The 22437-nt window shown below is 40.7% G+C and overlaps 2 protein-coding genes across 3 annotated transcripts in view; both read right to left on the bottom strand.

Moving 5' to 3' along the window:
* LOC126985374 (uncharacterized) overlaps positions 1-6369 on the bottom strand; it is a 49336-nt gene extending 42967 nt beyond the window's left edge. The window contains exon 1 of one of the 2 annotated variants that reach the window (XM_050840157.1): positions 6151-6369. In XM_050840157.1, the coding sequence (XP_050696114.1) occupies positions 6151-6276 (126 nt within the window). In that variant the 5' untranslated portion in view covers positions 6277-6369. The remainder of the gene's footprint in view (positions 1-6150) is intronic. The other variant, XM_050840156.1, reaches the window with a different exon arrangement.
* A 1056-nt stretch (positions 6370-7425) lies between these two features.
* The window catches only part of LOC126985370 (protein KIAA0100-like), a 62507-nt gene continuing 47495 nt past the window's right edge, over positions 7426-22437 (bottom strand). The window contains exons 36-47 of the mRNA XM_050840147.1: positions 21778-21929; positions 20645-20839; positions 19733-19890; positions 18537-18654; positions 17494-17723; positions 16965-17112; positions 16350-16443; positions 15311-15409; positions 14094-14200; positions 13282-13494; positions 12511-12612; positions 7426-12127 (exon numbers count right to left, since the gene is read on the bottom strand). Of these exons, the coding sequence (XP_050696104.1) occupies positions 12077-12127; positions 12511-12612; positions 13282-13494; positions 14094-14200; positions 15311-15409; positions 16350-16443; positions 16965-17112; positions 17494-17723; positions 18537-18654; positions 19733-19890; positions 20645-20839; positions 21778-21929 (1667 nt within the window). The 3' untranslated portion in view covers positions 7426-12076. The remainder of the gene's footprint in view (positions 12128-12510; positions 12613-13281; positions 13495-14093; positions 14201-15310; positions 15410-16349; positions 16444-16964; positions 17113-17493; positions 17724-18536; positions 18655-19732; positions 19891-20644; positions 20840-21777; positions 21930-22437) is intronic.

The raw sequence follows: 22437 nt of genomic DNA, 5'->3' as shown, positions 1-22437 counted from the left end.
TGATTGTTTTTTTACGTTAATGGCGCCGAAACAGTGTCAAACTACAACTAGGCTCGTGAAACTCTCCATGGAAATACTAACAACCTCTATGAAAACCTTATCAAATGTGTGTGTGTGTGTGTGTGTGTGTGTGTGTGTGTGTGTGTGTGTGTGTGTGTGTGTGTGCGTGCCCCGAAATGTTTGAGGGTATGGACCTTGCTACCATGAACAGCTCGCCACTCCAGCTTGTAATTCAAATTCAGTCCGGTGTTTTTCCTTCATTTTTTTCAGACGAACTTTCACAACTACAAAAGTCTCACAAACTTCCCTTATTTCCCGTTTTCCTAATTTTCTTTATTTTTATATATATATATATTTTTATTTTTTTTTCGGTACGTGTTCATTTTTATTTTTTGTTTCACAGCCACAAAAAAATCTCAAAGTCGTGAAATTCGGTGAAGTGTGACGCTCTTCCTTTTTTTCTTTTTCTTCCTTTTTACTTCCACATAACTATTTAACGGCTATTCCTACATCTTTTATTCCATCTTTTCATTCTTTCTTTTACATTTTTCTCTTTTTTTCACACTAACTTATTCTCATACTCTTTTACTTTCCTCGTTTCCTTATTTTTCTTTTTTTTTTACTAGTGGTTTTTTTTTCAGACAAACTTTCACGGCTACTAAAGTCTCATGAACAAACGACACAAGAACAACAACAACAACAACAACAGCAATAAGAAATCGAAAAGGAAAAAAAGAACAAGAACACGAACAACATGAAGAAGAGAAAGAACAAAAACGAGAAGAAGAACGAGAACAAGAAGACGAAGAAAAAAAAAAAAAGAAAGATGAAAAAACAGGTTACACTCCACAACCAAAATATCGACACACCAGGTAACAACACAGCCAGAGGGACGCCGGTGTCAACTCATCAGTCTCCAGGTAACTTGCGCCCAGGTAGATTAATTATTAACTTGAGTCTGACCTTCACGCACTCCCGCTTAGGCTAAATATTGACGCACGGAGATGAGCAGAAAGATACAGCTATGTTCGTCAATATTGATGTTTACAGACGAAGATAGAAAGGTAAACAGATAAATATATACTTGGTCAGTCTTATTTACATAGATACTTGGTGAAGATGATGATGAAGAGGAGGAGGAGGAGGAGGAGGAATAAAGGAAGAAGAAAACGAAGATATAAAAGTAAATAGGCCAATCTTATTAAGTATATAGATAAGTATAAATAATGCACCAAGAGATAAAGATAATGATAACGAGGAGATAGAGAAGTAAAGAAGTAGAGAGGAAGAAGAAGAAGAGGAGGAGGAGAAGGAGCAGGAGGAGGAAGAGCATGAGAAGGTGAAGAAGAAGAAGAAGAAGGAAAAGAAGAAGAGGAGGAGGAAGAGCATGAGGAGAATGAGAAGAAGAAGAAGAAGAAGAAGAGAAGGAGCAGAAGGAAGAGCATGAGAAGAAGAAGAAGAAGAAGAAAAAGAAGAAGGAGGAGGAGAAGGAGGAAGAAAAAGAGGAGGAGGAGGAGGAGGAAGGGGTCAAAAGGATGGTCTTAAATCCGGTTTGTGTTAAAGGGAAATGCTTTCTGTCTTGCGTGTACCTCTCTCTCTCTCTCTCTCTCTCTCTCTCTCTCTCTCTCTCTCTCTCTCTCTCTCTCTCTCTCTCTCTCGCCTTTTGTTCCTCGCCTTGTGCAATGTTCTGTTGTTGCGGTTCCGTTGGCTGTCAGTCTTGTTCAGTGTTCGTTTGAAGAAATAAAAAGGAGAAAAATAGAAGGAAAAAAGTCAAGGTTTGTGATTGTCAAGAGTTAAACGAAGCAAAACTAAACTCTCTCTCTCTCTCTCTCTCTCTCTCTCTCTCTCTCTCTCTCTCTCTCTCTCTCTCTCTCTCTCTCTCTCTCTCTCTCTCACAAAAATAAACTCAACTACCTTCTAAATCTTTCAAGTATAATAATAAATCTTCCAAGTCACGAATGTGTGTAAGAACGTATATGCAAATTAATTATATATAACAAAACACTAAATTACGACCAATATAAACAGCCTAGTAAACAAAGCGACGTCAATATGAAGGATACCAAACATTACTACATAGGCCTAGCTGTTTTGTGATCACTGAATAGGAAACGATAAACAATAACTAACCTAACCGAACTGCAGACAAATGAATCAATAAATAAGTTAATATACGTGAGTAGGAGCCCAAATCCATGAGTCATACCCGGACACCTTCATTGACCTTCCCTTACCTGCACTCTGATCTACCTGTATATCTCACCTGGCACACCTTTCCAAACCTGTAATTCACTATGCCTTACCTGTACTTCTCAACTACCTGCAATCTACTCTAGTTACCTGTTCCTTCCACCTGGCTCACCTGTAATTTACTCCTGTCTACCTATACTACTGTCTCACTTTTTACATTTACCTGTATTTTTTTTCTAACCTACGTGGACCACTCCCCTCACCTGCAATCTGCCCTAGTTACCTGTGCATCCCACCTGCCTCCCTTGAAACACCTTCCCTAACCTGTAATTTACTCTAGCCTACCTGTACTACTCATCCCATCCCATTTTTCTTACCTGTGATCTTCTATGCCTTACCTATTCCCTCTGGTCACCTGCAATCTACTCTAGTTACCTGTGCACCCCACCTGCCTCCCTTGAAACACCTTCCCTAACCTGTAATTTACTCTAACCTTCCTGTATCACTCATCCCATCCCATTTTTCCTTACCTATGATCTTCTATGCCTTACCTGTTTCCTCTGGTTACCTGCAATCTACTCTAGCTACCTGTTCATCCCACCCACACTTATACACCTTTCCCAACCTGTAATTTACTCTAACCTTCCTGTATCACTCATCCCATCCCATATTTCCTTACCTATGATCTTCTATGCCTTACCTGTTTCCTCTGGTTACCTGCAATCTACTCTAGCTACCTGTTCATCCCACCCACACTTATACACCTTTCCTAACCTGTAATTTACTCTAGCCTTCCGGTACTACTCCTCCCATCCCATAGTTCTTTCCTGTGATATTTTATGCCTTACATGTTCCCTTTGGTCACCTGCAATCTACTCTAGCTATCTGTTCCCCCCACCTGCCTACGTTTATACACCTTTTCTTACCTGTAATTTACTCTAGCCTTCCTGTATCACTCATCCCATCCGTTTTTCCTTGCCTGTGATCTATGCGTTACCTGTCTCTCTCCCGTCACCTGTAATCTAGCTACCTGTGCATTCCCTCTGACGCCCTTGATACACCTTTCCTAACCTCTAGTTTATTCTTGCCTACCTGTACTACTCTTTCACTCTTTTTTCTTACCTGTAATCTGCTATGCTTTACGTATATCACTCTCGTCACCTGTAATCAACCCTAGCTACCTGTGCCTTCCACGTGACGCCCATGATAAACTTTTCCTAACCTGTAATTTACACTGTCTACCTGTAACTACTCCCTCACTCCTTTTATTTACCTGTGATTTATTTTATTCCACCTGTACTACCACTTCCTTCACCTGTAAGCTCTTCTAACCTACTTGTGCTACAACCCAACTCCCCTTATACACTCATCCTTACGTTTCATTAATCTACTTACGTGCATTTAAACTCTCATCCCCTTTTCCCCTGTTCTAACCTTACCTGTACTGCTCCCCTCACCTGCGATACACTCTAGTTACCCCTACATTCCACCTTAAACCCACCCCCCCCTAGATACACATTTTCTCACTTGTAATCTACTCTACCTACCTGTATTAACCCTCTCTCTCTCTACCTGTGACCTGTTCTAACCTCACCTGTGCTTCTCCCTTCACCTATGATATACCTACCTGTGTATTCTCCCTTAACACCTCTCTGATCCACCTTTTCTCACTTGTAATCTATTCTACCTACCTGTATTAACCTGCTCTCTCTCTACCTGTGATCTATTCTAACCTTACCTGTGCTTCTCCCTTCACCTATGATATACCTACCTGTGTATGCTCCCTTAACACTTCTCTGATCCACCTTTTCTCACTTGTAATCTATTCTACCTACCTGTATTAACCCTCTCTCTCTCTACCTGTGATCTATTCTAACCTCACCTGTGCTTCTCCCTTCACCTATGATATACCTACCTGTGTATTCTCCCTTAACACCTCTCTGATCCACCTTTTTTCACTTGTAATCTTTCTACCCACCTATATTGATCCTCTCCTTTTATCTACCTATGATCTATTCTAACCTCACCTGTGCTTCTCCCTTCACCTATGATATACCTACCTGTGTATTCTCTCTCGTCCCTTTTTATCTACCTATGATCTATTCTTCCCACCTGTAACACCCCACTTATAGACACCTTTCTTATCTGTAATCGACTCTCCATACCTGTATTTTCTCTCTCGTCCCTTTTTCTCTACTTGTAATCTATTCTACCTACCTGTAACACCCCACCGAGACACCTTTTCATCACCTGTAATTTACCTCTTCCTACGTATAATCTATTCTACTTGTAATCTATTCTACCTACCTGTAATAACCCACCGAGACACCTTTTCATCACCTGTAATCTACCTCTTCCTACGTATAATCTATTCTACTTGTAATCTATTCTACCTACCTGTAATAACCCACTGAGACACCTTTTCATCACCTGTAATCTACCTCTTCCTACGTATACTTGTACACCCCCCCCCCCCCCCCCGCTGTCCACCTGCCCGCCCTTCCATCCTCACGGGGGTTGGGTTACCTGGCGGGACGGGTCTGAGCTGAGTCTGGGAAGGAAGCTGAAATCCTAAACCTCCTGCAGGATTTCCTTTACAGAGGCGCGGTTGATCCTGCGTAAGTGTGTGTGTGTGTGTGTGTGTGTGTGTGTGTGTGTGTGTGTGTGTGTGTGTGTGTGTGTGTGTGTCCCTTGGTTTGTCTGTCTCTCGGTTTGTTTGTCTGTCTGTCTGTTGGTTTACTTCCTTTGCCAGTGGTGGGGCTGATCCTGTGTGTGTGTGTGTGTGTGTGTGTGTGTGTGTGTGTCATTGTAACATCAAGTTCAAGACTGTAGATTTGTTTTTTTGTAGTATATGATAATAGAAGGCGGCTCAAGATTAAAAAAAGAAAAAAAGATGCGAAAAAAAAAGACCTTTACTGTTGTTAATGTTAGCAGTAGTAGTGGTTTGTGGATCGATGGGAGTTACTGACTCATATTTATACGACTACTAAGCTGTATTTAACATCTGCCACTACTAGCCTACTACTACTACTACTACTATTACTATTATTACTACTACTACTACTACTATTATTACTACTACTACTACTACTACTACTACTACTATTATTACTGCTTCGCCTGCTCATACTTCTTGCCAGCCTAGTCCCGTTTCTCTCCCTTATACTTTCATCATTTACCTTATAACCAGACTACGCCCACCTGTTACCTTTTTTCTTTCCCTTCATCGTATAAGAACAAGAACAGTAACGAGGCGCGCACACACACACACACACACACACACACGTATATACTGTCCATTTAAACTGTTCTCCGTGTGTGTGTGCGTGTGTGTGTGTGTGTGTGTTTCCGGGTTTGTGTGTATCCGTGTGGTGTTCGCGCGGTATCTTAGGAGTATAAAAAAAAGTAAAGGAAATAGAAAGGAAGGAAGGAAAGAATGAGAATAGGAGAGAGAAGGAAGGATGGAAGGAGGAGGAATAAATGTAGGAATGAAGAGAGGAAGGGGAAGTAGAAAGTAGGAGAGAAGGAAGAAGGAATGAAGTAAGCATGAAAGGAAGGAAGGATTGAAGGAGGACGGTGAGAGGTAAGAATGAAGGAGGAAGGGAAGGAAAGGATGGATGGATCGAAGGGGGAAGGAGAGAAGTAGACATGAAGGAAGCAGGGAAGAAGGAGGAATGGAAGAATGACATAAAAAGGAAGCAATAAAGGAGGCTGAAGGAAGGAAGAAGGGATAGAAGGAGACTGAAGGGTAAAGGAGTGAAGGAGTGAAGGATAGACATGGAAGAAGAAATTAAGGAAGGAGGAAGAAGAAAGAGGGAGGGAGGGAGAGTATGTGGGCCGAACCGCTGAAGGGGATGGAAAGGGAGGGAAGGGAGAAGGGAGAGGGAGAGAAGGAAGAAGGGGAGGGGGGGAGAGAAAGAGGGGGAGGGAGAGACCACCACCACCACCACCTCACCTCACCTCTATTTTGATCCTGTTCACGTTAATGTACTGCCAATTGTCGGTGCCGAACGCGATGGCCAGCAGCGCCACGGACACCACGGCACATATCGTCGCCAGGGACAGCGTTATGGCCGAACAAGGCATGCTGTAGGGGGGGAGGAGCACTAGAGAGACAGCAGCACCGCGAGCGTCGACACCCTCACCGCACAGAGTCTCACAGGGAACTGAGGGTCACGGGCTCCTGCATCCCCGCACCTGCCCGCTAGGGGGAGGAGCTATGAAGGGGCGGGAAATAACCTCTCCATACTCATTTATCTCCAGTTTTATCGGTTTCTACCACCTATAATTGGGTACATTCATCATTTATCTATCATTTTATCACTATTTACGCTTTATTTCATGGCTGTGTGCGGTGTGGAAGGTAAAATTTAAGTGATTTCTCCGGGATGTGAAACGGCCCACCCCTGCAGTGCTCCCCCGTTCCCTCAGGCGACTGACCAAAACATTCTTAAGACGGACTACGCATTCTCCAGGAAAAACGGCATCTTCTCCCCACAAGGCCGCTGCTGACCCATACCTCGGCGCTAAAATAAAGTTAGGCCGTGAATAAGATCGGTACTTGGGCGTTAAAGTCTCCGAGAACGTTAGATCCGAGTCGCCGCGTCAAAATCAAGTCGATGACCTTCGCAATATAGGTTAGGCAGCGTCCTCCTCCTCCACCTCCGCCTCCGCCTACCACCTCAGGGCATGGAGAGAAAAAGAAAGATCGGAGGGGCGGAGGTAGGGAGGTACGGAGGTAAGGGCGAGATTCCAGTGCCTCTCCCTCCTTCCTTCTCTCCCTCCCTTTTGGCATTCCTCCGCATCACTGTTGGAGAAGGAAGAGGAAGAGGAGGAAAAGGAAGTGATGATTTAGGGAAAGAATGGAATGCCGGAGGGGTTAGTTAAATGATGATGATGATGATGATGATGATGATGATAATAATGATAATAATAATAATAATAATAATAATAATAACAATAAAGAGGATGAATACGAACAAGAGCAAGAGGAAAAAGGAGAAAGGAAGCGGAAGTCGAAAAAAAGAAGAGGAAAGGAGAAGAAGAGGAAGAGGAAAAAGAAGAAGCATATGTTGTAGAGGAAGAGAAATATGAAAGAAGAAGAGGAAGAACAAGACGACGAAGTAGAAGAAGAGGAAGAAGATAAAGAGGAGGAGAAAAACAACAACAACAACAAGATAAGAAGAGGAAGATATCTAAACGAAAACACCAGAAGGCAAACAGTAAACAAACTCATCAGAACAATCGTATATTTAATTCCTTTGGGTGACCTTAAACTACCCAACACTCGCTCACTCATATCAAAGTCAACAATCAGATCGTTCCCTTTCCTCTAAGCGTGGACAACAGTAAGTAGGAGGAAGTGTTCGTTATAAAATTTTGAGCATGTGTTGAAGAGCAATTACACAGGGCAAATTTTCCGTGGATCTTGCCTGGGGGTTGGGATGGCATGTTCCTCCCTTCTCCCTTGTTGTTTACCTGCAACAATAAACTATCAATCAATCAATCAGTCAAACCACGATTTCCGCTAGCGTGGTTCTCATTTGTTTCTTGTTATTGCTGCTGATGATGATGATGAGTAATACCGTCGTCCTTTGGTGAAATCTACCGTTGCTTTGGAAGATCGTGGACTCATCAGAAAACCGCGGAAATAGGAGAACCACGCCAGCGGAAATCGTGGTTTGACTGAAGATCCACGGAAAATTTGCCCAGTGTAATAGCCCCCTTACTATCCTTATACCTTGGGCCAACAACAATAATAACAATAATAATAATAATAATAATAATAATAATAATAATAATGATAATAATGATAATGATCGTGAAGTTATACACGGAAGCATCAGTTTAGCCATTCCTTAGTCAATAATTATACACAAGTTTGTCGTTAATATACTCCTTAAAGCCACGAAATGACTCGTAATAAAAAAAAGTATTTCTATGTCCCCCTAAAATAAAATAACTTGTATACCTCAGAACTAAAAAAAAACCCCACTTATTCACAAATTATAAAAACAAATTATACATAAATATTTCCATTACTACATTTCTCAAAGTTACATAAGTAGTATCAGCAATACAAGTCATTATATGAAGAAAAAAAAACTATTGTACTTCAGAAGAAAAAAAAATTCCTTCACAAATAAATAAACCCCAAATCATACACAAGTTTTCCATCAATACATTTCTCAAAGCCACGAAACTAGTCTCAGTAATACAAGAGTTTCATTACATGCCCCCAAAAATATATATAACTGACTACGACACTTCATAAAAATAAAAAAAGCCCAAATTATACACAAGTTTTCCATTGATACATTTCTTTAAGCCACAAAATGTCTCAGTAATACAAAACAGTCTCATTATATGGCAAAAAAATAAGCAAATAAATAAATAAATCGTACTTCAGATAAAAAAAAAAAAAAAAAATAAATAAAAAAAAAAATCATACACAAGTTTTCTATTAATACATTTCTTTAAGCCACGAAATGAGTCTCAGTAATACAAAACAGTCTGGTTATATGGTTAAAAAAGAAGAAAACAAAACTTCCGTACTTCACAAATTAAAAGAAAATATTAAATAGTTTCACAAGTCTGGACACTGATACTATACATGTTTTAGACCCCCAAAATAAGTCTCAGTAATACAAGACAGTCTCGCTCTATGGAAAAAAAAACTAAACAAAACAAAACAAAATCTTCCATACTTCACAAAAAAAAAAAAAAAAAAAAAAAAAAAAAAAAAAGACCAAATAGTTTCACAAGTCTGGACACTGATACTATATACTTCTTAAAGCCACAAAATAATTCTCCGTAATACAAGACAGTCTCATTCTATGGAAAAAAAAAAAATAAATAAATAAATAAAATAAAATTCCATACTTCACAAATTAAAAAAATAAAAAAGTTTCACAAGTCTGGACCCTGATACTACATATTTCTTAAAGCCACAAAATAGTTCTCAGTAATACAAGACAGTCTCATTCTATGGCAAAATAAATAAATAAATAAATAAATAAATAAATAAATAAATAAATAAAAACTAAAAACTTCCATACTTCACGATTAAAGAAAAAAAAAAAAATCCAAATAGTTTCACAAGTCTGGACACTGATACTATATAATTCTCAAAGCCCCCAAAATAAATCTCACTAATACAAGACAGTCTCGCTCTATGAAAAAAAAAAATAATAATAATAATAATTTTAACAATTATCTGAGCTTGCCCCATACCTGTACAAACTCAACCAGGTAGGAACAAATGCACTAACCAACACTACTCCCTTTCCACACACCTGAGGCTCGTTAATGTGTCCAGGTGTCCACAAACAACAACAACAGACAACTTGTATCATTATGCTTCACAAAGGACACAAGGCAAAGTAGGATACATAAGATATCATTTCCCTTTGTGTAACTTATATGTTTGTGTAATTAGAGTGCAGACAAGCTTCCCAGAGATAGATAGATAGATAGATAGATAATTACAAATCACCTTAAGTAAATAATCATTGCACAAAACTAACAAGAATCTCTCTCTCTCTCTCTCTCTCTCTCTCTCTCTCTCTCTCTCTCTCTCTCTCTACACACACACACACACACACACACACATACACACACACTAATATGGAGATAACAATATATAAATCACTTGCAAATTATGTTAATCCAGTCAGTAATCTAATTAAATATGTATTATTAGTAACTCATTAATACTAACCTATGTAATTTAAAGTCTCTCTCTCTCTCTCTCTCTCTCTCTCTCTCTCTCTCTCTCTCTCTCTCTCTCTCTCTCTCTCTCTCTCTCTCTCACTTAATATCTGTGGGCCTAAAACCTAAATATTCTAAAGATAATGTGACTTGATAAGGATCTGAACATTATAAACTCTTTGGTAGACACAAGTTTGCATCTTTTATGGAACCCAAAATAAAAAGGAAGGAGATTAAAAAAAAAAATAACAGCAATAATAATAATAATAATAATAATAATAATAATAATAATAATAATAATAATAATAATAATAATAATAATAATAATCACTGCCTTACACCTGATATCACACCTTTAATTAATGACTTCATGATCATTACACACACTACCTAACATTATTTTTATTATTTCATTACTATTATTATTTTCACTATCATTCATTATTTCTCATCTAAACAACACAGTCATCATCATCATCATTATCATCATTATTATCATCATCATTCATTATCTTCCATTCACAAGGTGAGGAAGTTGGGCTCAAATGCGTGCACACACACACACACACACACACACACACACACACACACACACACACACACACACACACACAAATAAATACACCTGTAAGTATGATATAATCGCTCCTACAAAATCCATCCCGGCAATTACCAACCACCCTAATGAAGAAAGACATTTGAAGTCACACTAATCAAGGCCTAAATCACTTAACTCTAATAGCTATGTGCAACCTTTCACCCTTACACACACACACACACACACACACACACACACACACACACACATATATCTTGGTTATCTTTACATCTAGATCACAGAATAAAGCTGAATATTGTATACAGCTAAGTAGTAGTAGTAGTAGTAGTAGTAGTAGTGCACAACCCCATCACCACCATAAATGCAATACTGAGGTGTAATATTGTAGTGTTTATGCAGTATTCACAAAGGTTGAAGAGCACCTGTGTGGGAGGAGGTGAGGTATGACTAATCAGCAGGTGGAAAGGTAACTCCACCTTCCACAATACTGAATCAAGAAAAACACCATTAAATATGTGAACAGGTGGAGCAGAAGAAAAGGAGGAGGAGGAGGAGGAGGAGGAGGAGGAGGAGGAGGAGGAGAAGGAGGAGGAGGAAGAGGAGGAGGAGGAGGAGCACCAATACAGAAAAGGTGAAATATGCTCAATGTAAAGCAAGTCAAAAAAATCATTATATTCTTTCCACACCAAAAAAAGAAAGAAAAACAAAAAAACACACACATTCACTATAATACTTAAATTAATGGTCCTAGGAACCTTACATTTTACCTTCTGGGCAAAATAAACTAAAAATACTAATAACAATAATAATAATCATCATAATAATCATAATAATAATAATACCAACCATCATCTCATCTTTATGACTACAAGTGTTTCCTTTAAGTATAATTATCATATTGCAATGGCAGGATCAAAAGTGTTCTTACTAAACTAAACCAGACTCCGTTCAGGCTGACTTGGCACAGAAGCTCTGCCCACACCTGCCCAGGATCCACCAATGAGCTATAACCTTCCCCAGCATCCACCAATCATGTACAGCCTGCGGTGGAGAGGGGTGTGGCTTGGCTATGGACCGGCCAATGATACAGTAAAGCTCCACTATGTCAGACCTCTCTAAGTATGTTTTATGTGTGTGTGTGTGTGTGTGTGTGTGTGTGTGTGTGTGTGTGTGTATTTGGTTCCTGTTAAGTTGGAATTCCAGCTGTGACAAAAATTCCAGGTAGGTCAAAATGCCAGATGAGACAGAATTCCAGCTATGTAAAATTTCCAAGTACAACAATTCCAACTATGCCAAAATTCCAGGTATCAGAATTCTAGTTAAGTCAGAGTAGCTGCAACCCTCATCAGTCAACTTAAGTGTCATTTTACCGTGCAATAAGAGAAGTGGGCGGAGCTTATCTGCCGAAGTACAATGAACGGAGAGCACAAACACCCTATACAGCAACCCAAGCCTCCCACCCCTTCACAAAGCCTACAAGCACAACAAAATATAGATGAACCGTAAGACACTCATAAAGTCTGGCTATAAACACGACAACAAGATGAACGTTTGTGTTATTCACTGCGCAGGTCACTCCCTTTTTCCTCCCCTGCTGTGGGCGGGTGGACTGCTTGGCTATCTGTTGAACTTGAATAGACTCTTCTTGGTGGCTTTTGACTTTGGGGGCTGTGGAGAGAAAGGGAGTGAGTGAGTAAGTGAAGGAGGAAAGGAGGGAGGGAGGGAGAGGGAGAGAGGAAAGGGAGATAGGACAGATGGATGGAATGAATGAAGTGAGTGAGTGAGTGAGAGAGAGAGAGGATGGAGCAGAAGGATGGAATAAATGAGGGAGGGAGAAAGGGAGAGTAATGAGAAGGAAGAAAAGGAGATAAAAAGGGTACAAAGAGGAGGAAGGAAAAAAAAAAACAAGAGTAAAGTTTATCATCATTATCATCACCATCACCATCATCACTAATGTCACCATAATCATCAATATCACTATCATCATTATCATTCCCATCACTGCCATTATTACTACCATCAACACAATCATCACTACCATCGTTACCTACCATGAGCTTGCTGCCGAGGAGGAGGCGAGCTTTTTCTTCCTCATTGGGGGCGGCAGCATCGTCTGCCCTGAAGTGCGCCAGCTTGAGCTTGTGTTTGATGGCCTGGTGAGGGAGGGAAAGAGAAGGAAGGGTTAGTGAGTGAGATTTTGATGGCCTGATGAGGGAGGGAAGGAGAGGGATGAGTTAATGAGTGAGATTTTGATGGCCTGATGAGGGAGGGAAGGAGAGGGATGAGTTAATGAGTGAGATTTTGATGGCCTGGTGAGGAAGGGAAAAAGTGGGAAGGGTTAGTGAGTGAGATTTTGATGGTTCTTCTTCCTATACTGTTAACAAGCCATATCGTAAACTAGACTAGGTGAACACACACACACACACACACACACACACACACACACACACACACACACACACCTCCCTCCATTCCCCCCTGCCCTTATCTTACCTAACCTAACCCACTAAACACACCACTCCCGTCCCTTACCCAAACACACCCACCCTTAACCCTTACCTTATCCTAACCTAACCAAAAACACACATTATAAACCACCCTTACTCCATTTAATCCCCCTTTCCCTTTATCTTAATCTAACCAAACTTAAGTAACCCTTACCTCATCCTAACCAAACCCTAAAACACACATTACAAACCACCCTTACTCTCACTCAATTCAATCCCCCTTCCCCTTACCTTCTAACCTAACCTAACCTAACCAATTTTTTACCTATATTCACCCACCCTCAGGTCTGTTCCCTAACCCTCCCACACACACACCTGAGAGAGCAGAGCAGACTTGGAATCCTGCTTGATGGCCATGAGGAAGTCCAGCCAGGTCCAGGTGACGTTGTGGTACTCCAGGGTGGGTATGACGAGCCGCACCATTGTCACGTCCTCCAGGTTCTTCTCCTTTTTGCCCTTGTAGCTCACCCTGACTGGCAGCTCCGGTATCTTGATGTACACGAAGAGCTTGTTCTGCTCTGCCCTTTGCTGTGAGGGGGAATGGAAGTCGTGAGTAGAGCATAGAGGGATAGAGAGGGATTAACCTTACCTCACCAAACACTATCTAACCTAACACTCCTACAGACAGGTAAAAACAAATGGAGAGAGTGGAGACTGTAGGTGAAAGAGAGAGAGATGGAGAGAGATCACGAGTGAAGAAGAGAGGGATGGAGAGGGAACCTTACCTAACCTCAATCCTCTTATATAGAAACTGCCTAACCTAACCCTCCAAAAAAATAGGTAAAAATAAATGGGGAGAGAGTGGAGGTCATGAGTGGAGGAGAGAGGGATGGAGTGAGGTCAAGAGTGAAGGGGAGAGGGATGGAGAGGGATTAACCAACCTTGCCCCTCTTAATCAGACATTGCCGAACCTAATGCTCCTACAGAAAGGTGAGAGGAAATAGGTAAAAATGAACAGGTATGAACAAATAGAAATAAGTAAGAACAAACAGTAAGAACAAACAGGTGAGTAAAGTAACACACCCACATACCCATTCTACCCTTCCACACATATCTAAACCCCTCTTCCCATCTCTTCTCTCCTCCCTAACACACTTTCTCCCTCTTACACCCACACCCACACCCACCTTCATAATCTCCACATCATCCTTGTCCTGCAGTGAGACGTAGAAGCTGGACTCGACGTGTGGTTTCCTTATTGATGCCTGCTTCTTGGTGCCACGCTTGCTCTGGTCTGGGGTGGCGGAGACGAGGCGACGGAGAAGGCGACGATGGGGATGAGATAGTATGGTGTTAGAAGAGGGTCACACTACAGCATGAACGTGTGGGATCAGGAGAAGGTGAGGAGGAAAGAAGAGGTGGGAAAACAGAAGAAAGTATGTAGATAGAGAAGAGAAAGAGGGAGGGAGAGAGGGAAAGAAAGGAGTGAGGGGAGAAAGGAAGAATGAAGATATAGGAGGAAGAAAGAGAGCAGAGGGTGGGAGAGATGGAAGGAAGGGAGAGAAGGAAGAAATGAAAAAGAAATAGAGAGGGGAGGAATAGATGGAGGAAGAAAAGTAGAGAACAGGAATAGGGAAGAAGGGGAAGAAGGGAGGAATAGAGGGTAAAGGTAAGCAAGAAAGGAGGAAAGGAGAGGAGGGAAAAAGCAGAGAGAGGGAGAGAGCAGAGGGACAAAAGATGGAGGTATGGAGGTAAGGAGTGTAGAGAATAGAGAGGGACGGAGAGGAGGGAAAAAGCAGAGGAAAGGAGAGAATGGAGGGACAAAGGATGGAGGTATGGAGGGAAGAAGAACAGTAGGGAACAGAAAGAGGGAAGGAGAGGGGAGAAAAAGCAGAGAGAGGGAGAGAGTGGAGGGACAAAGGATGGAGGTATGGAGCGAAAAAGGAAAGTAGAGAAGAGAAAGAGTGTGGGGGAGAGAGAAGGAAGAAGAGGAAGGACCTGAGAAGAGAGGGAGGTGAGGAAGGAAGGAAGAAGGAACGTAGAGGAGAGAGAGAAGGGCAGGAGAGGGAAGGAAGGGAGAAATGGAAAGACTGAAAGAGGGAAGGAGGGATGAAAAGAGGAATGGAAGTATGAAGGGAAAACAGAAGGTGGGGAGAAGAGGGAAGGAGAAAGAGGGAAGAAGGAAGAAAATGAGGGCGAGTGACTGAGTTTGAGGGAAGGAGTTGTATCAGTTTTAGCCAATCCTTACAGCACACAGATGGCTACAGAAACACACAGTCTCAATACACGTCGAAGGGAGAATAAAAAAAGCAAAAGACACATGAAAGCACATAAGTTTATAACAGTACTTCTCATTCCTCTTCCATCACTACCATCGCCAAAACAACCACCACCCGATACTTACTTGTGCCGACCCCGACTTCCCTTCCCGACAGTTCTTCCTCCGTGGCGTTGTCCGGGAAACAGAACTTCATCATGGTCTTGAAGAACTGGTACGTCAGCGCTGGGTGAGGGGAACACCATTAGTAAGAGGCAGTGGCATAGAGGAGGCATGAAAAAAAAAGAAAAAAAAAAAGATGAATAAGGGAAAGAAGAATTTATGAACATTTTAATATTAAGGCCCATGTTTAAGTAAGGTGGAAAAAAAGACGAGGGAGTAAGATAATGTGAGAGGAAGGTGACATTACAGTATAAATGAGGCAGGAGAGGAAGATGAAAAGGGGAAGACTAATGTAGAAACACTCTAATATAAAAGTTAAGTAAAGTGAAAGAAGGTAAGGGGTAATATGAAATGCAATGAAGGTAAGATTAAATAACAGTTGGGATGAAAAATAAATAAATACAGGAGGGAATAATTCAGAAACATTTTAACATAGCGGCTGACGCATTCATGTTGAAGGGGAAAGATGAGAGACTGAGATGAAACAAGAGGGACAGATGAGACAAGAAAAATATTAACAAAAAGAATAATTGAGCAATATGTCAACATGGAGACTGACTCGTGCATATATAAAGAAGACAAAAAAGTGAAAAAAAGTAAAATAAAATATGAGGAAGAAAAGTTGAGACGAAAACAAAAAGGAGAGAAAAATTAGAAACATTTTAACATACAAGATGACTCATGTATATATAAACAAGACATTAAAACAGATGAAGGAGTAACAATAACATGGAATACAATGAAGGGCAGTTGAGACAAGAAAAGTACTAATAAAGGAAGTAATAATAATAATAATAATAATAATAATAATAATAATAATAATAATAATAATAATAATAATAATAATAATAATAATAATAATAATAATAATAATAATAATTTCAGAACATCTTTATATACAGGCAGACTCATTTATGTTACAGAGACAAAAAAAGATAAGGGAGTAGGATGGAGTACAGTGGAGCGATATTAACATAACATTCCCCCGAGGAGGCCGACTCACCAATGTTAAGTGGCACAACGTTGATCTCAAAGTGTTCAATGATGGAGATCCCGCCGCACGGAGGCTTCTCCCGACAGTAGATCCTCAACGTCCTCTGAAAAAAAAAGGAGATTAATACCAAAATCTCAGTATACAAAGCATCTATCAACTTCTGACCTTCTCTCTGATCGCCAGTATGGGTTCTGCAAGGGGCATTCTACTGGTGATCATCTTGCTTTACTTACGGACTCTCTCAGCCATTTTGGTGAAACTTTTCCTGTTGCTTTAGACATCTCAAAAGCTTTCGATAGAGTCTGGCACAAGTCTTTGCTTTCTAACCTTCCCTCCTATAGTTTTTATCCCACTCTCTGTACTTTTATCTACAGCTTCCTATCAGGCCAATGTATTTCTGCTGTAGTAGATGGCCACTGCTCTTCCCTTAAACCTATCAACAGTGGTGTCCTGCAGGACTCTGTTCTATCTCCCACACTCTTTCTGTTGTTCATAATGATCTTTCCATAACAAATTGTTCTATCCACTCCTACACTGATGACTCAACTCTGCACAACTCAACAATTTTTTAACAGACAACCCTCCCTACAAGAATTACAAGACTCAGCCATCACCACCACCCACCTGGCGGTCCACGGGCATGTTCATCTGCAGCTCCGAGGGCATAAGCACCTCCTGGTAGGGCTGGTTGGGGAGCAGGTTCCTCATGGTGATGTAGCCCAGCTCCAGCAGGTGTTCCCCGCTGTCGTTGGCGTTGGTTTTCTTGGTGTATCTGGGAAGGGAGAGGAAGATGATGGAACAAAATGGAGAGACAGGAAGACAGCACTGTGCATGAGCCTGCCTGGGAATGAAAAGGTGCCAGAGAGACAGGAAGACAGCATCAAACAAAATTCAAAGGTGCTCATGCTAGATTTGGCAGTATAAGAAAATAAAGAAAAACAAACAATCAATCAATAAATAAATAAAACAATTAATAAAAATAAATAAATATGACATAAAATAAATAAACAAGTAGTAGAAAAATAGATGTGATAAAAAATATATAAATAAAACAAATAAAAAATATGATAAAAAACAAATAAAACAAATAACAAAAAAAATGAATAAATATATAATAAACAAATAAAATTAATATTGAAGAAAAATCCCTCACATGAAGTTTGAGAGCACCAGGTCTGCGATGCCCAGCTGCCCGTCGGCCTCGGTGAGCCGCCACTGGGCCTTGCGGAAGTAGACCTCGTTCATGCGGATCACCTTCACCTGCTTGTCCCCACCGATGGCCGTCAGCTTGTGGTTGGCGGACAGCTGCGACTCATTGTAGCAGTGGATGCGCAGCGCCAGCTCCTCGCTCAGGCTGTTCACCTGCTCCTTGCACGCAGACACCTGTGCAGATAAGGAGGACTCTTGATCTAAGGCCACCTGGGAGTATACTAGTCATCGTACACTGAACTAACCCACTAAACCCCACTTAACTTGACCAAAGGCTGCCTGGGTGAACATTATTATTATTATTTTTTTTTTCTTTTTTTTTTATTTCTTTTTTTTTTTTTTTTTTTATATCTCAGCCTTTAGCACCAGTAGGCTTTCTTCAGGGGCCTAGCTGGTGGTCGACCCAAGCCCATTGTGGTGCAGGCAATTTTTATAGTGGCGCCAGTTATGCTTGGCTCATGCTGCCCCCCGGAACTCATTCTTGATTCACTTGGATGATTTCTTCTAGAGTCTGAGTTGATGGGTGGCCTTCAGGACAGCATGTGGGTAGTCTTAGGCCACTCGGCGGTGACTGAAAAATCCCAGGTGGTAGCGTGGGGATTCAAATCGACGTTGTCCGTGCCGCGGTGAATGCTGGCCCAGTGTGCTAACCACTCAGCCACTGCCACCATACACTAAACTAACCCACTATATCCACAAAACTTGATCTAAGGCTACCTGGGTGTATACTACAGTCACCATACACTAAACTGACCCACTAAACGTGACCTCTCTTCTGGCCTTTTGTTCTGAAGTTGACCTCTCTTCTGGCTAGCTTCTTGTAGTAATCTTGACCTCTCCTCTGGCCTCCTGTACTAAACTTGACCTCTCTTCAGATAGGTAGACATGTAAACTCTCACCTCTATGCATCTAATAAGAGGAAGTAATTAAGTAAGCAAATGGACAGGTAAACAGGTAGATACGGGTAAACTTGTTTGTCTGTCTCACCTGTTCTTCGAGTTCCTTCTTCTCCTTCCTCTTCTGCATGTTGTTTGGGTCCTTGTCCAGCTGCCTCTGCACCAGGTAAACCTCCTTCTCCAGGCTACGGAGCTGGGAGAGGTGGTACCTGGGGAGAGGGGGACAGGTTGTTGTTGTTGTTGTTGTTGGTGGTGGTGGTAGTGGTGGTGATGGTATTGCAGGGTGGGTTGGTTTAAACCAATGGTTTAAACCAAGTGGTTTAAACCATGTTTTTTTTTTTTTAATAAACCTAATCTTTTTTTTGTTTGTTTTTTTAAATGTCGGTCATTATATTTTAAACTTTGAATGTGGTTCATGGAATTTCAGGTATTCAGGGTAAAATATCATTATTTTAGTGTTATATGATATTTATTTTATAAGACTTCAAACATTGTAATATTCAACATAGGAGAATTTTATTAACATTTTAGGCAAGAAACAAGAACCAATATCAGCGACAGCAAGGGAGGGAAGCACGGGGTAGCCCTAGCTACTGTACTTACTTGAACCACTGGGTGTTCCTTACTAACTGACTATAGCTACCAAACATTCAAACTCCTCCTCCTCTCTCCTCTCCCTTACCTTCCCATTCTTCTCTCCCCTCAATTATTAAGCCCTGTCTTCCCTTCCTCACTTCTCCACTACACCCTTCCTCTCTATGATCCTTTCTTTAACCTTTTCTCTAGTCTTCACCCTACGCACACTCCCATCCTGTCCATCCCTCCTTAACCTCCTCTTCCTTCTGTTCCTCCCCTGACTTGGCTAATGCTGTCCCCCTTACCCTCTCCCCCCTGTTCCTCACTTGTGTCTTTATTCTCAAACATTTTAGGGCTCACACACACCTACATTTGATAAGACTTTTGTAAATGTTGTGGGTATTTCATATTTCCATGAGTAGTTTTTATGGGTCTGGTGATAGTTTGACGAGGCTTCTGCACCATTAAAACACTCATGATAACCCAACTAATCACCACTGGGCCTTGGGAAATATTATTATGAGACCTGTAAGCATCTGAGAATATGACCCCTGACTTGGCCACCTCTGTCTTCCTTTACCTCTCCCTCCCTCCAGTCATCCTTGTCCCCCTTCACCTCTCCTTCCCTCCAGCCATCCCTGTCCCCCTTCACCTCTCCCTCCCTCCAGCCACCCCTGTCCCCCTTCACCTCTCCCTCCCTCTGTTCCTCACCTGACTTGGTTCTGGAGGCGTATGATGGGCTTCCGCTGGTCCTCACAGGAGTAGAGCTGCAGCTGGAACCTCATGCGCGCCACCGCCTCCATCGCCTCCTTCTTCTTGGGGTCCACGTACAGCAGGAGGTTGTTCAGGATGTCCACCACCATGTTGTACTGAAAAAAAAAGTGAATATCAATACATTAAAAGTTTGACGGAAAAAAAAAAGGAATTGTATTGATATTCCATCGTCTGAGAACCCCATCCAACCCCTCACCTAGGCAGCAAGCAGAGCCGCCTGCATAGTAGTGAAAAGAGAGGAAAAAACATGGATAAACTATAAGTAAAGGAATAAATAAATAAAGTTAATAAAGACAAAAGAATACACAAATACAGTAGACAAATAAATTGACAAAGTTAGTAATAAGAGAAGAAAACATGCATAAATAATATGAATACATATAAATAAATCATTAAAATGAGTATAAGGGGAGAAAACACACAAATAAAAAATAAATGAACAAATTATATTAGCAAAAGGAGAAAAATCATAATATAAAAAATAAATTATCTAAGAAAAGTTTAAATAAATAAAACTAATAAATAAATAAATAAATACATACATAAGTAAATAAATAAAGTTAGTGAAAAGAGAAAAAAAAAACTAATGAATTAATAGTCAATAAAGAGAAAAATAAACAAATAAAAAATAAAGAAATAAAGTTGTTAGAGAAAACAACACACAAATAATAAAATGAATAAATAATTACATAGATTTATTAAGAGTAAAATCACATAGGCAAATAAAAATAAAGGATAAACCAAATAAATTAGCAAAGAAATAATTGACGAAAATAAACAAAAAAGGAAACTTCGTATACTTCACCCACCCACTCATCACCCCACAACCCATCCCCCCCGCCCCCCTACCTGCAGCGAGTTGGTGGAGGCACACAGGTCTTCGTGGGCGAGGGTGAAGGTGTCCACGGCCTCCACGTTGCGGTTCCACAGGTCGTCCTCTGGCAGGGGCTGCTGAATGTCCTCCATCATGGACATGTCGAGGTCAGTCTCCCCATATGACACATAGAAGAAACTGCAGCTGCACCGTGACACAATGCGCTGCAGCTGTGGGGGGAAGGGGGGGAATTATTGAGTGGGAAAGGGATGGATGTAGAAAAAAAAAAAGTGTAAATATATCGTGACACTATGTGGAGGAAAGAGGGTGGAAGGGGATAAATTACTGAGTGGAATGAGAAAGGCTATAAAAAAAAAAAAAAAAAAAGAAAAATGAGTATATACTGAAACACTATATGTGCGGGTAAAGGAGGGTGGAGGGGGATAAAATTACTAGAAAGGAGAGTGAAAAAGCACAAATAAATAAATACAATAAATAAATAAATGAGTATATGTACATCGAGACACTATATGATGCAGCTGTGAGGGTGGTAGTGGTGGAAGGGGGGATAAAATTACTGGAGTGGAGTGGAAAGGAAGGAAGGACAAAGGACAAAAATTAAATAATGGATAAACTAACTGAGTGGAGTGGGAAGGAAGGACAAAAATAAATGAGCATAGCAAAAGACTTAATGTGTGGGAACAGATGTGTGCGTGAGGGGGTAACTTTACTGAATAGGAGAGGGAAGGAGTACTAACAAATAAATAAATAGAATAAATAAATCAGTATATGGGTCGTATTAAAAGACATTTCATTGCCCAAGAACACATATTTGACAAGGTTTTCGTAGGAGTTGTGGGCATTTCCTGGAGTAGTTTTATGACCCTGGTGGTAGTTCAACTCTTCTTCTGTGCCATGAACCTGAAGGAACACTCATTAGAAGCCGACTGACCCCCCTCTTTGACCTTTAGAAATAGCTGATGTGAGAGCCGAAAATATCTTATAATACCGACCATATATAATAAAAAAAAAAAAATAAATAAATAAATAAATAAATAAATAAAAAAATAAAAATAAATAAAAAAATGAATGAGCGCAGTGACGAACCTTTCTACCCAATCACCACCCCATAGCACCCTTTCTCCCCCCTTCCCCCACCCACACGTACCTGCAGCTCGTCGTCCCCCTCGTCCATGGTGCCCACAGTCTGGCTCACAACGCCCCCCACGGACTGCCCGCTGCCCACGATGTCCGCAATCTCGTTGATGACCTGCGCGTCCTTCTCCATGATGTTCTCCATTGTCAGCCACATGATGTTGTCTGTGGAAGATGGTGATGGAGGTGGTGATGATAGTTATGATGATTATGCTGGAGTTTTCTTAATGTCGTACTAGTATTATGAACAGTAATGTGGGTAGTTTGGCTTTTTAATTCCAGTTTTGGGAGAGTTATTGGGGCAGTTATCTACAAGTGTTGGAAGTGTTATTACTATTTATTAAGTCCTGTGGGTAGTTAGACTTTTTAATTTAATTTTTGGGACGTAGTTTGTTGGAAGTGTTAGATTCTTTTCAGTTAAACCAGCCAAGTCAGTTAAGTCATAAAAAGTGATATAAGGAAATCAGCAAAACCAACTGACTATGCCTTGAAAAACAGGTAAAAAAATAACAGCCACATAACTGTTAAATGGAGACTAATATGACGTCTAAAAAATCAGGTGTTAGTCATGGGATCTATTACAGGGATTCTATTAATATTACTTTGCCATTTCATTTATTATATTCAAACATGAGATAATATGTAGTAATAATTCACAGTACATAAGAGTAAT

Source organism: Eriocheir sinensis, chromosome 59 (assembly GCF_024679095.1).
Source record: "Eriocheir sinensis breed Jianghai 21 chromosome 59, ASM2467909v1, whole genome shotgun sequence".
NCBI lineage: Eukaryota > Metazoa > Arthropoda > Malacostraca > Decapoda > Varunidae > Eriocheir > Eriocheir sinensis.
This window is presented reverse-complemented; position numbering and strand designations above follow the sequence as displayed.